This window comes from Poecilia reticulata, chromosome 9, assembly GCF_904066995.2.
Source record: "Poecilia reticulata chromosome 9, P_reticulata-male-v2, whole genome shotgun sequence".
Lineage (NCBI taxonomy): Eukaryota > Metazoa > Chordata > Actinopteri > Cyprinodontiformes > Poeciliidae > Poecilia > Poecilia reticulata.
Window position 1 is genome coordinate 31,958,567 of NC_088838.1, and position 17,018 is coordinate 31,975,584.

At 40.6% G+C, this 17,018-nt stretch overlaps 3 protein-coding genes across 3 annotated transcripts in view; 2 read left to right on the plus strand and 1 right to left on the minus strand.

The window, feature by feature from the left end:
* The window catches only part of hs3st1l2 (heparan sulfate (glucosamine) 3-O-sulfotransferase 1-like 2), a 38,261-nt gene extending 30,955 nt beyond the window's left edge, over positions 1 to 7,306 (plus strand). The window contains exons 2-3 of the mRNA XM_008419319.2: positions 2,603 to 3,143; positions 4,473 to 7,306. Of these exons, the coding sequence (XP_008417541.1) occupies positions 2,862 to 3,143; positions 4,473 to 5,138 (948 nt within the window). The 5' untranslated portion in view covers positions 2,603 to 2,861 and the 3' untranslated portion in view covers positions 5,139 to 7,306. The remainder of the gene's footprint in view (positions 1 to 2,602; positions 3,144 to 4,472) is intronic.
* Positions 1 to 17,018, plus strand: part of LOC103470718 (STAM-binding protein-like A) — a 385,599-nt gene that overhangs the window by 158,368 nt on the left and 210,213 nt on the right. The window lies entirely within an intron of this gene.
* h2az2a (H2A.Z variant histone 2a) lies at positions 11,279 to 14,485 on the minus strand. The gene is made up of 5 exons (XM_008419318.2): positions 14,354 to 14,485; positions 12,719 to 12,796; positions 12,485 to 12,598; positions 12,279 to 12,408; positions 11,279 to 12,188 (listed from the first exon to the last, which is right to left on the minus strand). The coding sequence occupies exons 1-5, from the start codon at positions 14,354 to 14,356 to the stop codon at positions 12,127 to 12,129; spliced, it is 387 nt and encodes a 128-aa protein (XP_008417540.1). The 5' UTR covers positions 14,357 to 14,485; the 3' UTR covers positions 11,279 to 12,126.

Below are 17,018 nucleotides of genomic sequence, written 5' to 3' on the forward strand. Positions count from 1 at the left end.
CTGTACAGTAGGTGAAAGTCATATGTAATGCTTGCTAACGCATTAGCATTCATTAGCACGGTGAATGGACTTGAATACTGTGAGCTAACTCGGCTAACAGAAGACTCAACTAATGTTGCCGTCGTGGGAACGTTCAAGAGTTTAGTCTAGTGCAGAGAGATGAGCTTACGCTGAAAGTTTCTGTGACTGTGCTGGAGGACTGTGTCTGCGTTGGACTTTCCTGCTGTTCCTGAATTCTGTGGACCGAGGGACTGGGGAAGGAGCGGAAGACATCTTGCCGACTGGGACCAAGGACAGGTTAAATTCTAAGAAGGTTTAAGATTTTCCTTGGAGTAAGGTATCGCAAGTCCACGCTTCATCACATCAGGCCTGCAACGGGGTTTTGTTTGGGACTATATTTTAGTTAATTATTGCCGGCATAGGTGGACATTGAAGCATAGGCCCACATTTATTAATATAGGGTTTGTGAAACTAAAGACTGAAATATTTGCATTTTGTGAATTATTATTGTTTAATATATGTTCAAGAGTTCAAATCTCATAAAGGTGTGTGAGTTTGATTTTTTATGATAGTATGTGAAGTTTATTATTCTAATCAGCGCTACAGGATTGGGTGAGAAGAATAGAAAAGTACTGGAGTATTGTTACTTTAAGGTGAGTGAAACTCAACATAGGTTTTAAACACGAGAGTGTATTAAGTTATTATTCATAAGTTACTGGGTTTAACGAACTCAGGGGCCCGTACCTACTTTAGAGCGGTATAACTGGGCTACACATCGTTTATTATTCTAACGTTTTCTCTTCAGTATTGTGATAGTTTCAGTTTTCTCGCTCATCCTTTTTACTGCGTTAGTTCTGTATCTTGTCAGGACCCAGTTCTGCTCCTCTCTCGGTCCGGTTGCTCCTGGTTTCTGCTCCTTATCCGACCCGGTTCCGGTTTGGTTTGGTTCTGTCCGTCAGACGGCGTTACCGATGTCACAGTGGCCTGATGTTCTGATATCTGATTCGATTTATAAACACGACTCGTGATCATCAAACCAACCTGCGATGTCACCAATTAAACCCTAAAATAAATCCTTTGTTCTGGTTCACAGTGGCTCCTTTTGGTCAGTTTCTCACCTGCCAGTAAACAATCCAGTTTCTTTGATATTTTCTTCCTTCCATAATAAAACAACAAACAGACAAATGTCCATAACTGGATAGAAATCCAAATGTAGAGAATTTAAAATGATTTCTCAAGTGAGAAGCTGAGCTAATGGCTGCTGAAAGCCTTTTGAGTTTTGATCATGCACATCTCATGATGCTGCAGATAGCGATCAGTCTACCTCCAACAGCTGTTGCCACAGAAGGCTGAGCAGCTGATCAGTTCGGGAACGTCGTCATGACGCTCAGCATGTGAAGCCGATCACAAGTTTGTTTCTTTTTGCATCACATGAGACTATTTTAGGTTCAAAGCTGTTAAAAAAGTATTGTGTGAAAGAAAAGTTGTCACCCATTCATGCATTTGCAAAAATATTCTTTGTTACAGCTAAAAATACCTGCAGTCAAAACTCCTGATCTGAGGAGTTTCACGTTCATCTGCATCATCCATCCATCTCCTCTCAACCTGGATTAATATTTTAACATCTTCAGATCATAATCATATCGCAGCTCCACAGTCTGAGCCGGATCCAGACTTTTCGTAAAACGGCCCATTAAGACGAGCTCATAAAACAGCTGAATGAAAAGAAACTACAGCGTTGCTGCAGGCTTGCAATCCTAATGGCTGAGATCTTCCTCTGGAAGGAAGAGCTGCAGATTTCTCCTCACATGGAGTTCAGCCTCCTGCTGGGCAGGAAGGGAGGCTGGACAGCAGCTACAACAAGACCGAACCCAACGTTCAGCCAGCACTTTGAATTCATCTACATGTTTCATAGGGATGAAACAATTAGTCAGATTTATCAATTAATGAAATAATCATAAGCTAATCTAGTAATTGATTAATCGTTAACTGGAGCATACAGACTCAAAAATGCAATTTACTAAAACAACAACATATTTAAAGCAGTAATTAAGCCCAAAACTGTACAAAATATGTAGATTTTACACATTCACATTTACATATTCACTCAGTTCAGATTCACTAAATCTGATTTAGTGAATCTGAACTGAGTGAAATAAAATGTCTATTTTCTTATTCAAAGTTGGATTTTAATTATTTGTTTATATTCATATTTTAATGTTTTTCTAATATATAAAAAAGACTAGTGGTTAAGAAGAATGTGCCAATTTTCTTTTCTGATTAATCGTCAGAATAGCTTGATAAATTAATCGATTACTAGAATAATCGATGCTTGCAGTCCTAATGTTTTGTATTGTTCAGGATTGACAGGAAATGATCAAATGCTTTTTATTTAATAGTTTCAATGTTCTGACCCGAGAGGTTCAGAATCCTCTGACTCCCAAAAAACGACTTTTTATTAGGAATATTTTTTGAGTTATTTGCATTTAAAATGAACAAATTTCACTTCTTTTGCAGCAAAACAAGCAGAAAACTTTAGAAATGCATCCCAACTTCAGCAGGAAGTTAAACCAGACATTCATTTTTCTGTTTCTCTTCTCAGGTTGTGAAATTGAGGAGCGTCCCGCTGAGGCCCCCTGCTGACTGATAACAAGCACTGCGTGGGAGCTCAATGAGTCTGTGCTGCTAACCAGCGCTCCTCCTGTGTGTGCGTGCGTGTGTGTGTGTGCGTGTGTGTGTGTGTGCGTGTGTGCGTGCGTGTGCGTGTGTGTGTGTGTGTGTGTGTGTGTGTGTGTGTGTGTGTGTGTGTGTGTGTGCGTGCGTGTGTGTGTGTGTGTGTGTGTGTGCGTGTGTGTGGCACCATGCTGTGGACGGTGCTGCTGGCGCTGCTGGTGCTTCTCCTGCTGCAGACTCAGCTCTCTGTTTGCTTAAGGGATCTGCGCAGCGGGGGGTCCGTTTCGCCTCTTCACTCTCCTCCTCCATCCTCTTCCTCCCCATCCTCAGCATCATCATCCTCCTCCTCTTACAACGCTACCCAGCAGCGGCTGCCCGGAGCCATTATCATTGGCGTGCGGAAAGGCGGCACCAGAGCCCTGCTGGAGATGCTCAACCTGCACCCGGACGTGGAGGTGGCGAAGGCCGAGGTAAAACTGTCACAGAAGAGCAAAACTGACCGAATCAATCAGGGTTCGTGAAGCACATCGTCAACTTTTAGTCATCATAAAGAAAATTTAGAGTCTCCAGAAATTTTACTGGACATTTTACTGTTTGACTGAAACTTTTGCATTCTTTGGGTGTTTTAAGAATGATGTGTAACTTTGACTCACATTTTAGATGAAACATATGGCAGAAAAATCTGAGGCTGTTTTCACACCTGATAGTTGATAGACTCGGTTTGATTAGGGACCAGAACTGCAACATTTGTTCCAGCTGCTGGTTCTTTCTCTCTGCTCTGAGTCAAACCAACCAAAACATTAGAGCAACCTGTTCCCCTCCTGGCCTGTGGGGGCGCTGCACCAAGAACCACTGAAGGAAACGACACAAAAACTTCTGAAGACACTGAGAGCAACTTCCTTCCTCACGAATGTAAACAAAAATGTAGTGGCATCAGATTGTAGCAGCTGTAGGATTTCTCTTTTGTTTTTGGTAAAAGACCACGGGTCATTTCTCCTGCTAGCGCTAGGTTAGCACGTTTGTTTTGGTGGTATTTACCCAGAATGCTCAGCCCTGTAGTCCACTTCCTGCTTTTGGAGCGGTCTCTGGTCCGCTTGCCGTTCACATATGCATCCGAACTGAACAAGAGTTCACTTCAACGGAACTGAGACCGAGGTTTTTAAGCGGACCAGAGTTCAAGTATTTGGTTCATTTCTGATTTGATTCATTCATTCATACTTTCACGAGTGAATCGGACTTTCTAGACAAACAAACTGGAGTTCTATTAAAACAGACTGAACAGAGTTGGTGTGAATGCATCCTTAGACTTATTTATAACTTATTTATACCATCAGAGTATTTAGAGTAAAATGTTGCTTCCAAAGACGGCATTGAGAATCTGAACCAGCCTGAATCAAATCAACTGTGCGTCAGAGTCAGTCAGAAAGAGCTCCCTCTTGTGGTTTGCATACATAAGCACCGTAGGAAAATATTCCAGTAAACTCGGGGTGTCCAAAATGAGGCCTGGGGACCATTTCTGGTACGGCTCTCTAAGTAAAAAATTGCCAAAATGTAGAAAAAATGTCAGGGTGCAAATTTAAGTGAGTCCTCAGAAGAAAACCACAAACAAATTACTTCTTAACTTCTTCAAATGGAAAATATAAGTAATCAGGTTTCTAGGTTGCTTTGTTGTTCGGTTTTCTCCTGGGTTTGCATTTTTTATCTTTAGTTTCTGTTTGGATTCTCCATAATTAATGATTAATTATGATTAATCGTTTCAGCCGTAGTTTGTTGATTCTTCATTTTTAAACCTTTCCCAGGTGCACTACTTCAACGTGGAGGAACATTTCCGCCGGGGTCTGGCCTGGTACCGAGCCCAGATGCCCTTCACCCTGCCGGGCCAGCTGACGGTGGAGAAGACCCCCGGCTACTTTGCAGCCCCCCAGGTTCCGGTTCGGGTGTGGGACATGAACCCAGCCGTCCGGCTGCTGCTCATCGTCAGGGACCCGGCCGAGAGGCTGGTCTCCGACTACACCCAGGTCCTCCACAACCGCCTGACGCAGCACAAGCCCTACCAGCCGCTGGAGGAGCTGCTGCTCCACAGGGGCCACATCAACCACGGCTACAAGGCGCTGCAGAGGAGCCTGTACCACCTGCACCTGGCCCGCTGGCTGGAGGTCTTCCCCCTGGAGCAGATCCACGTGGTGGACGGCGATGCGCTCATTCGGGACCCGTTCCCGGAGCTGAGGAAGGCGGAACGGTTCCTGGACCTTCCACCCAGGATAAACCCCAGCAACTTTTACTTCAACACCACCAAAGGCTTCTACTGCCTCCTGTCCGCTGGACATGATAAGTGCCTGGACGAGTCCAAAGGCCGACCACACGCTCCGCTCCGCACGCAGGCCTTGAAGAAGCTCTGCCGGTACTTCAGGAAGCCCAACAAACGCTTCTTTGAGATGGTGGGAAGGTCGTTCTCCTGGTGCTGAGGAAACTGTCGGGGACAGACGCAGAGGGAAACTGTTTCTGATTTTTTTCTAAATACCTTCTCAGGTATAAATGCGCTGCACTCACGTGGAAGTGACTGAAAATCTGGTGGCTAAAACCCGAACCAAGCCGGTGCCTCTTCAGGAACAACAAAGCTACAACAACTGTGCCATTAAAAAGCTCAGAGCAACCTGTTAGCTCAGTTCACGGACAGGAGCTGAGCAGATGGCTGCCATGTTTGATTGTTGCACTAATGACCAAATTGCATTAAAAGTCAATCAGTGTAAATATTCTCAGTTCAGAAAATCTCGCTCTCATTTCTAAACTGCTGTAAAAAAATGTTTGCTTTGTGAAACGCTTCGTTTCTCATCAGCTGCTTTTGTTTCCGTTCTGTTAGAAAATCTTAGTAAAGACGGATAGAGTCCTGTAAAAGTTTTCTTACCTTTTCAACTTTCTCACATTTTGTCATATTACAACCAAAAACCTGACTATTTTATGTGCTACAAGAGTAAATGCATCATTTTGAAGTGGAATAAAATAATTTCTAAAAAATATTACTGGAATTTTTACAAAGTGCGGCATGGATTTGTGTCCATTGTCTTTTATATCAGTAAACCTAAATAAAATCCAGTGCAAATTTTCCCATTCAGAAGTCGCCTGAAATCCATTTGTGAGAAATTTAGCATCAGAATAATTTACATGTGAGAGTTTAGAGAACAGCTTTCTGTCGACTAACAAATAAACCAAACAGGTCAAGGAAGAAATTAAGGAGAAATTTAAATAAAGTTATCAAGTTGTCATAATTGTGAAAGTTGGATCAAAACACAAACATGAGTTTGGGTAGATTATGATATATGAAGTTTGTTAAAGAGTCAAAACTTTGAAGAACACAGGGAGCAGCAAGGAGTCTGGACAACAGAAGACAAACGGAAAAATCCAGTGAGACATGAGAGAGACAGCAGGTCAAATACTGGGAGGCAAAAGAAACAGAGACAGGGCGCAGCTGAGAGGAGAGAGCATGAGGCAGACTGAGGGAGAGAGAGATGCTGAGAGGAGGGAGGAGGAGTAAACAAACTGGAGAACAGATTCAACATAGATCTAAAGAATAAACATGAGGAAAAAACAAATGTGATCTAACCCAAATAATAACAACAACTAAGAAAAGACTGATTAAAAATAAAGACGACGGCTGATCACGATAGAACAAGAAGATGAAAAACCAAACCAACTCAGGATCCTGACATCGTCTGTCCTCCTGGACCGACTCACTGGAAATGACGGAGTTAACCGGAAACCACGAAGCACATTGTAACTGGAGGAGCTGCAGAGTTGCACAGCTCAGGTGGGAGAACCTGTCAATATGGCAGCTGTTAGGCCTGAACTCTAAAAATCACACCAAAGAAAACTCAACGTTTGGTACAAAATCTACATGAGACACAGGAAGCATACAGAAAATGTTCTTTAATCAGATGAGACCAAAACTAAACCTTCAGGCTCAAACCGCAGAAAACTGATAGTTCACCTCTGACCCCAACACCACAGCAGCTACACTGTAAAACTGTACAATTTGAAATTAATTCCCTTAATGCAAACGACTTTCTAAAAAACTCACGATTTTCAATAAAATGTTTTTTTGCTAGAATGAGGCAGTTTTGCAAATCTGCAATGGAAACACTTTCTAACATCAGTTATACTACTGACGAAAGAGACGAAGACGACGACAGGAAGTAGACGGACGATGATATCGATGCGTCTTGTTTCTTATTTCTGACAGTCACAGAAAAAAATCTCAGCATCTCATTGTTCATAAAGCGTTGTGTCATTCAAAGTGTTGAATATAGCATACATACATAGCCACGTAGTTCAAATTAATTTAAATAAAAAATGTGAAAACTATGAATTCTTTTACTCCACTTCAGAAATGCTCTCCTTTATGTCGGTGTTTCTCCTGACATCCCAGTGAAACGCAGTGAAGTTTGTCGTCACATCATGACAAAACGTGACAAAGGGGTACCGATACTTTAGCTCTGTACTGTGTATATATATTATATTTCTAGCCTTTTTTATAACGGCACATTTTCATTTACTTTACAAGTGAAGCCCAACATGGTGTTATTGTTAATATCTGTAGTTTTTTTCCTAACGTCCTAATAAAGGCATTCAGACTTTCCTTCTGTCTCCTGCCTGAGTGCAGCGATCAGGTTTAAAGGGTTTGAACACATCAAACATAAATGAGCAAACGGGAAAACCTGAAGAAGACGTTTGCTGTCAGAGACTCGGTCTTTACGTCCGGGATCAAAGCCAGCTCCGTTTCATCACCGACGTTTTCCTGATAGGAAGTTAAATCATGAGTTCACTCTGTCTCTTCATTCAACCTCCAGCCATGTTTACGTCAAATAACAGTAATAAAATAAGCAAAGATGGTTTATCTATCCACTAGTAAAGGACATGGTGCCTTTTTGTAAGATTTTCATGATCCTAAAGTCAGCTGCTTTGTTATTATTAATGTTTTTCCTTGGTTAAAAATCTTAAGGCTTTGAGGAAAGCAGTTTCTGCACCGTGAGGAAAACGGAGCAGAATCAGAGCTGAAGGCTGACCTCCGCCTGCCTCCCTTCCATCGCTCCCAGGAGGAACCAGAACCACGGAGACAAAGACGGGCAGGGCGAAGGATGGAGATGTAAACAGATCATTCTTTGAAGACGTGAACAGCCTTTCATGTCTCCTCTGGTTCGGAGGACAACACGGCCAAAGTCACTTCCAATCACAAGGTAGCTTCACTTCAACAGTGAAGCACTTCATGAGTTTGAAGAAGCTTCTTTGCCAACTTTGTGCTGACCTGAGAGTGAATCTCACACTCAGCTTCACTTTAAAAAAAAAAGGACAGACAGAAAAGTTCCCTTTCCATATCAGTGCTAAGGCTCATTGAGGACCAATCTGCCCACATCCATAGGTCTGGATCTGGAACGTTTCACGGTGTCGAGTGGGGAATCACATGGGAAAACATGTGATTCTTATTGTGTTTGTTGGCCCAAACAATTACTGAAAGCAATTTTTTACATGCAAAAACTAAACTGAACTATTTTAATCAGAAAGAGTAACTGGGAGGCTAGAACCAAACAACTAAAACCAGATAGAAACCTGAAAATAATGAGTAAAAATAAACATGGAAGAAAATATACAAGACAATAAAGAAATGGGAACATTTCTGAAAGAAGGTAAAGTTTTGTTTCCCTGGATTGCAGTGTGTTTTGTTATATTTGAAATCCTTAAAATGATTTTTTTTTTCTGAATGTTTGCTTCGTCTAACATGTTTCTTCACCTGTTTTCTTTCTCGCGCTGCGTTTTGTGCCTCAGTTCACAGCAGGACAGACTTCAACCGCAAAACATGGACGCTTTCGGTTGTTTATTTTTAAAAATGTAAAACAGGATTTTACCTGGGAGGTTTGGCACACAAACAGGTAACAGATACAGAAATAATCAGGAACCAGAGAATCGATCAGGGAACATTTCAAACACAGATGCAAGTTGCACCCAAAGGTTTTACGGTTTGCCTCATCAGCTTTGCATTTGGCCTACATCAATCCCTGCATGTCAGGCTGAAAATGAAAACAATATGAAAAGATGTTCAGGATTTGGTACAGCATGCATCAAACATGAGTCTTCCAGGTGAATCACCAAGTATGTGGGGAAAAAAATCTTGAATTATTGAAAGAATGTTTCACAAATAAATGCAGATAATTTATTTTACAGTGAATAATATCAGCAAATTGTTTTTAAAAAAAATACTGTATAAATAAAAAAAAGTTCATGGCTACAAACATAAAAGTTTGAAAAAGAGGAATTTAGGATTGATTTTTTTTTCCTCCTCAGAAGAAACAGACAGATCACAGATTTCTTTCTGAGTTCAGGATTCATCCAGACGGTTCAGAGGAAAAACTCCAAAACCATCACGAGAAATCCTGTTTCCCAAACAGCCTTAATCTGTCTGCTGACCTGCTGACCGTTTAGGATCATGCAGTTGGTTCACATTAGCATGCATTGATAAGGTTTAAACTTAAAGACAGAAAATAAAGACAGAACAGAAATGATCAGGAAAAACATCTTCAAAATTGCAATAAAATGACATCATGAATGTCTTCTGATGAGGTTTGGTGGATCATCAGCATTAATATCGTCATAACCTCATAATCTCTCCTGGTAATTTATAAGTCAGGTCAAGTTTATTTGTATCACATTTCAGCAATAAGGCAGTTCAAAGTACTTTACATGATACAAACAACAAAAGAGAAACTTCTACATTGCAGTGGAATAACAATGAATACTAATGAGAAGCTGGAATACAAATTAATATTAACTGTTCCAGTTTATATTAATCGAAGGCAGTTCTATTTTTTTTTTTTTTTACCATAATTTAAAAATGTGTTTCAACATTTTTGACGTTTTCCAGAAGTTGTTTTTTTTATTATTTTACTTTGTAAATGTTAAATAGATTATACTTTTCCAGCTTCCCCCTGATGTGACCAGAGGGAGGAAAACAGTTTGTAACTTCAGTTTTGTAAAAGTTCTACAAATAAACTTATTTGCTGTCATAAAACCAACGCTTACAGTGCGCCCTCTGGTGGCTGCTGTTTGACATGCCAGCTCTTTACTACATGAATCACCGACATGCTGCGCATACGGGCGCCGCCCTGGAGGGGGCGCCACAGCGATGGGGAAAAAATTATTTCTAATCGGCATTTTCTGTATTAACTGTTTGTGTAAATAGATAACAAAGATTTTTACTCTCTCTTGGAACAATCAGCTGAAGTTAAATCTTAAAAAATGCTCATCACTTTCTGTCCTGAAGTCCTTGAAAATGATCAACAGACAGCAGAAGGCAGCACAAACAGCGGCGCTGCCCTTCAAGGACCAGCCGGTGGCTTAAATAAAGCAAAGGGGGAGAACTAAAGAGCAAGACGAATCGCTCAGCCTTGGATTCCAGACATCAGGGGTAATTCTCGTGATTTCATTTGAACAAGTGGCTGAACTGGCCTCGTTCGCGTTGGTGAAGCTCAAACTGAGACAGAAAAACTCCATCAGTCCACTTTGGTTTGAAGGAGATGAGAATCAACAACTTTTCCCAACTTTACTGCCTGAAGCTAACATTTAACATCCTAACTGAAAACAGTCGGTCTGTTCTGGTTTTTTAGAGCTTGGTACCGTCTGGCTTGTGGTGAATTTGATGGGAAATCCAGTTGTGAATAATCTGATTACAGATTACTGAAGTTATATTTGAGCCTAAAGAGGAATGACAGTCAGCACAGAGCTTCAGCTGTAACAGCTGGAAACCAGAGATCAGGATGAACTCTGACCTGACGCTTCAGAGACACATAAAGACGGTTCCAAAGTCGGCCTTCCATCGCATGAAGAACATTTTCGAGGTTAAAGGTCAGATGTCCCAGAGAAACTCATCCATGTTTTTGTTTTTAGTCACATCGATGACTGCCAGGGCTTTTCCTCTCCACTGTCACTACATGCTTGTCCAGGAGTGAATGCTGTAATCTGCTGGAAAGTTTTTAACCTTATTTGAATAATTATCTGGAATTGATGCGATTTTTTAAATCATTTAAATTGAAAAACTGTGTAAAGCACCTTGAAATAAATGAGTAAACTTTATTAAATAACTGGATCAATAATGAGTTTGCATGTAACGTTTGATTGACATCATGTAAAGACCTCTGAACTGCCTCACGGCTGAAACACAAACCTGGTCCTGTCTGACGGCCTGATGCTGGATGCAGCAGATAAACGTGAATCATCTGATTAACAGCTGAATCCTTGTTCAGTTCCGACTCGACCATTACATTTTGCACATTAAGAACAGATGCAGTCAGCGCATTAAATCGCTTGACATCGCCATGTTTGTTCTCGTGGCGCCCCCTGCTGGTATGTTATAGATACTGATGGTGTTTCTGTCAAAAACGAGAAAAAAAGTATTTTTCTGTCTGACGGGAGTAAATACCCTGTAAATTTAAAAAATTACTGCAAACAGACATATTTTGCAATAATCATTAAACATTAATATTGCATTAGTTAACGATGCTGCTGCTGTTTTATCACATCGGGAACCATAGAGGGAAAAGTTTCAAACAACTCCAAGGACAACATGTCAAGGGTATTTATTTAAAAGATAAAATATGCAGTCATTGTCCTGAACACGCAACTATTAGAAAACGCTTCCGAGTCGTTAAAAATAAAATCAAATGGACATGCGAGGACAGTTCTGTCTGCCAATACATATAAAAACTGCAGGTAGAAGTTTTGATCTTCTCCCTGGTTTCCTGGCGTCAGAACGACGCGGCGAACCGGAGGAGAAAAACCAAACGCCGTTCGCTCAGTGTTCCCAGATCACATCTGTCAATACGGAGTTTCAAGTTTAACAAGTTTTAAACACTGTAAACATTCACAAAAAGTAAAACACTGTAGCAGACTGGTACAGTACGTGTTCATTGATATTTTGATGCTAAAAGAAAAACGGCATCTCTGTGCAGTTCAAAAATATTACAGTAATAGAAGCAAAAAAGCAAAAGTCACATTTAGCTGCTGTTACCAAATCAACCATCATTTAAAAAAAAAAAAAAAACAGGTTATAGGAAATATTGTAACTTTAGGAAAAATAACCACAAAACAAGATTTTTTTTTTATATAAAAAATGTTTTTTTTTAAAACAATTTCAGTATAAAACATCACATATTCCCAGGCCAATCAAACAAATTCACGGTCATTTCAATAATCATGAACTCCCCAGTCAAACGGACTACAATGACATAAAAAAAGGTTTACTGCAGTTAAGGGGGTTTTCTGTACTTTTAACTATTTAGGGAGAAATATACCAACACAAAGTCTAACAATCACTCTTCGTTTGCTATAATATTAATAATAGAAAAGAACAAATGTGAACTCCTGGTCCGAATAAAGCCCAAGCCCCCAAATTTCCGGTCAACGTGGCGTCTACGCAGTCTTCTGCTGGCCCTTCTTCCCGATGAGGGATTTGTGGATGTGAGGGATGACACCTGGCAGAAACACGCCACACCTCAGTCAGACTGAAACCACCAAACACAAACCAACCGTAACGATGCACGAGGAAAACAAGAGCTCCTCACCTCCTCCAGCAATCGTTGCTTTGATAAGAGAATCCAACTCCTCATCGCCGCGGATCGCCAGCTGCAAGTGGCGGGGAGTGATGCGCTTCACCTTCAAGTCTTTGGAGGCGTTTCCTGCCAACTCTAGTACCTGATCAGATAACACGCATTTATCAAACATTCAGACACAGCACAGCAGCAAGCACACCCAGAACAGGAGGACGTACTTCAGCGGTGAGGTACTCCAGGATGGCGGCGCTGTAGACGGCCGCTGTGGCTCCGACGCGGCCGTGGCTGGTTGTGCGAGTCTTCAAGTGTCTGTGGATACGACCCACTGGGAACTGGCACGAGGCAGTGACAAAAAAAACAACAACAAAGCAACTAAATCTTTCAGTTCAAGCAGGGTCGAATTAACACCTGCAGCGCAAAACCACAAACCGCCAAATGAAGAGAATATTTACCTGCAGCCCAGCCCTCTGGGAGCGCGACACCGCCTTGGCCTTGGCTTTCCCGCTGTCTTTTCCTGCCTTTCCTCCTGCCTGCAGAAAGACGCTGCCTCATTACTGACAACTAAACAAACTAAAACAACAAACAGACGGAAACTTACAGATTCAGGCTGAAGAAAAGATTGAGTTTATATAAATAAAGATGATTATTATAACAAAAGATAAAACTGATTTAACAACACGCAGATAATGCAACATTATTTCACATTTCAATTAATCTGGATCAGCCTTCAGCAGCTCTGGTTAAACGTACACATCTGATCTGAAATATTCCTAAATATTCACTTAAAACACAAGTTTAAGATTTAATAAACCTCAATTCTACTTTTACAAAATCCTAATATGTTTCTAGATTTTAGAATAATTTTAAAGACCTTCAACAGGCATCCATCTGGAGAATCAAAAATACCTACAAGAATCAAAACCAGACCCGTTTATTCTGCAGTGGTTAAAAACTGTTTGATTTATAAACCCTCCATTTATCAATTTTTATTTTATTTTTTCACATTATTTCAATAACTTCAAATCAAATCCATCTTAAAAGTTACAATATTAAGAATAATTAAAATCTGGGATTCGCTATACTTTGCTAATTTGGTCCTAGTCAAAGGTCATGGATGCGCCTACTCAAAAAGAAGATTTAAATAATTGTTTTCAAATTAGAAAAAAGCATAACCATATGTTTTTACATAATATATTTTGATCAAAATAATCCACTGCAGGTTAGATCATGCTCAGCATATTACATCATGATCCAGATGTAGCCCTGATTACTTAAAAAAAAATAAGAAATAGCCATTTATTCAAGTGCTGATTCGGATGCGAACTTCAGCGCCGAACGTTACAGACGGTCGGTTGAGCAGCTTAGCTTTCCCGCCAATCTTAAACAAAACAAACCCCAAAACGACACGAGTCAGGCTGAACTGCGAGCCTTCAGGCGACCTCCACGTGGACTGGCTATGAAACCGAACATATTCATAAAAACACGCTCTAAAAACAATAAAAACAAAACAAAAACATAAGCTGTCAGGGGGCTGATGTCAGAATCCCCCCCATCCACCGTCAAACAAAACAGACTGTGAGCGGTCAAGTTTTCATTCACAGCCGTTGCAAAAGAAAAAGTTCCCTTTCACACTCCTCTGGCTGCTCAGCGACAACTCCAGACGATTTCCGTTAATCTAGTCATTGATATTACAACTTCCAGAAGAGACTACTAACCACCCACCAACAGTTGTAGCACACAAAACATGTTGACTAAGCCCGCTAATGAGCCTCAACATGATTTAACATGAGCTACAAGTCGTAAAAAATGACACTTTTCTTCGTCAAAGCCTGCATTATGAATGAAGCATTGCGACCGAAATAAAAACGAGGCATGAAATTATAAATGTAACCCTGAACCAACGGCTTAAACAACGCATGCTAACTCGTTAGCTGACAGCCCCGTTCAGCGAAGCTTTCTAGTCACATTCTAGTCGAAATTTCTCAGCTCTAATTCAAAACAGCACTTTCTGCCCACTGCGTGTTTATTACACCAAAAATACTCTAACGCCTCGGGAATGTATTCGGCATTAATTGGAGTTAACGTACCATTTTTTTTTCGTCTGGAAATTTGATTGAAGAACTGAGGAGTAGCAAACAATTTCAGCTCCCGAAAGCAAAGAAACAATAAACCCTTTTGCAAATCTTTTGCTTGCGACCCCTCGTTGGGAGCCAGGCCAGCCAATCAGATCGCGCGTTATTACTTCGAATCTGCCGTTCAGCCAATCATCGAAAGACGTGCAGAAAAACCAACCCATCCCCCACCCGAAGATCTCCGTTGCTCTGTTTTTGCGCACGGAACCAACAAGTAGGCGGGACTACATGTGTGCGGAGTGTCCTTCCAGTCACATTCATCCCAAAAATGCACGATACAGTCATAAAGTAGAAATGAACTGTTGAACTATAATAGAACGGTGTTTGTAGCGTCTTTATATATAACATTCTGGTCAGGATGCATTGAGGAAATTGATATCCCATCAGTAAAATTCAGCCATGCAGAAGTTACAGGCCGTGGAAATACATTTGATATGCATTTAAAACTAGAGGATAGCTGTCATAGACGTATAAAAATAGATGTTTTCATGGGCCTCTGGAGCGTAAGGCAACGTCGCCGCCATATTCAGAGTGGCATTTTGTTGAAACTCATAAAAAAAAAAACTATTAAGAAAAATCAGTTCTAAGGTACAAAGTGTTAATACGATCTATTGACACTGTGAGATATTGTCTTTATTTTAAATAACGTTTGTCATCCAAAACCACAGACTTCTCTCATGCTTAAGGTAATGAACAAAAAACGCAGTGCGCAATACCTGCAGGAGAGAGGAGCGGTTGTCTGTAAAAAAAAAATCAATGGGTTCACTTACAGCTGTGAGTTCACCCACTAATCAGCTGTGACTGATTAGTTTTTCAAGAACAATCTAAAACACGATTTAATCAGTTGATAAATAGATCCTCCCCATTCCATATTGTTTCTGAACTGTTTGATCGCGGAAGGTTTTGAGTTGATCTCGGCATTAGATGATAAACTGAAAGCCGCCAGGACGCTGAGAGCAGCACGTCCTCCTCTGATTGGCTCATCAAAACGTTCATAACTTTATTAAAGAACAACAAAAAGTCAACAAAACGTTTTCAAATTAATGACCCAACAAAAGTAATAATCTCAGTAATTATTGTTTCAACAAGGTGTTGAGCAATTCTGTGCGTTTGGTCCCAATACCAAAATAAAGAGCAGAGCAGGAGTTAAAATGAACTAATCAACCACCGCTGTGTTCATGAGAGGCTTATTAATGATGCAAAATAAATATCAAGCCTGAAAACCTGAAATCTAACGGACTAAATGTTTTAAACATAATCTGTGCTGGGCTCGAGGAGGAGCGGTTGCCACGGCAACTGGTGTGCTTAAACGACAAAGAGAGACGGAGAATAAAAAGGTAGGAGAGGTTTGGAGTTGATCAGCTGTTCAGTTATTTTACCTTTGTTTACCTTTGCTGTGGCGCAACACACCTTCAATAAACACAAACTTCGACTAATTATCTTGTTAGTCTGTGACTATCATTCACAACAAACATCAAACACGGTAAATATGTTTAAAGTATTTAACAAACAAACGGCTTCTACCCCGATAATTATGTGAAATTAAATTGCCTAATTAAAAAATAATAGTTTTATTGCTCTCTGACATCTTGCTTGTTCAGAGTCTGAGACATTTTTCCTCTATCAATTTTTTGTGCTTCTTATTTAGTGGAAATATTGATGTTGATGAGACTTTCTCCAAAATGAAAACCTTTTTCAACCTTTATAGCTCCACTGTTGAAAATGAGGCTCTAACATTCACAAATGACAGTGAAATAAAATCCAGTCCAACATCTGGTTTGAGGTGATTCCTCTGGAACCTGTTGGATGAAAAACATCCCAACTTCAGAAGATGAGCTTTAACCTAACAGCTCTGTGGTTCCTCCTATCAGTACGAGAGTCAGGGTGAGGAGGCGCCATGTTAGGAAGAGAAGTGGAAGCTGCAGGATCTTCAGAACAAACAGGTCATGATGCTGGGCTACTGATTATCCCTCTGTCTGGACACAGGATCAATGGAACCAGTTTAAAAGCTAAAATGAATGATTATATGCCAGACATGCCATGAAGTTCAGAATTTAGGTCTCATGGCATCTCAAGGTGTCGACATTGCAACCAGTGGGCTGAAGGAAATACAGCTTTATTTTGTAGTAATGCAAGAGCTACCAGCTTTTATCGCTTTGCAAAAACATTAATCAGCACAGAAACTCCAAAGCACATATATAGTGTGAGGTGGGTGGTCTGTTTCATCCTCTGAGCTCAGGTCCTCTACCAGAGGCCTGGGAGCTTGAGGTTCTCCTCCAGTATCTTGCATGTGCCTAGAACTGCACATTTCTGGACTGAGATGTCTGATGTTGTTCCTGCATGGGATCTATTTGAGCCACTGCTCCAGTTTGGGGGTGACTGCCCCGAGGGCCCCGATGACCACAGGCACCACTGTGGTCTTCACCTTCCAGGTCTTTTCCAGTTCCTCCCTGAGGCCCTGGTATTTCTCCAATTTCTCCTGCTCCTTTTTCTGATGTTGTAGTCACTTGGTATTGCTATATATATATATATATATATATATATATATATATATATATATATATATATATATATATATATATATATATATATATATATATACTTTTGTCATAGTACCCCC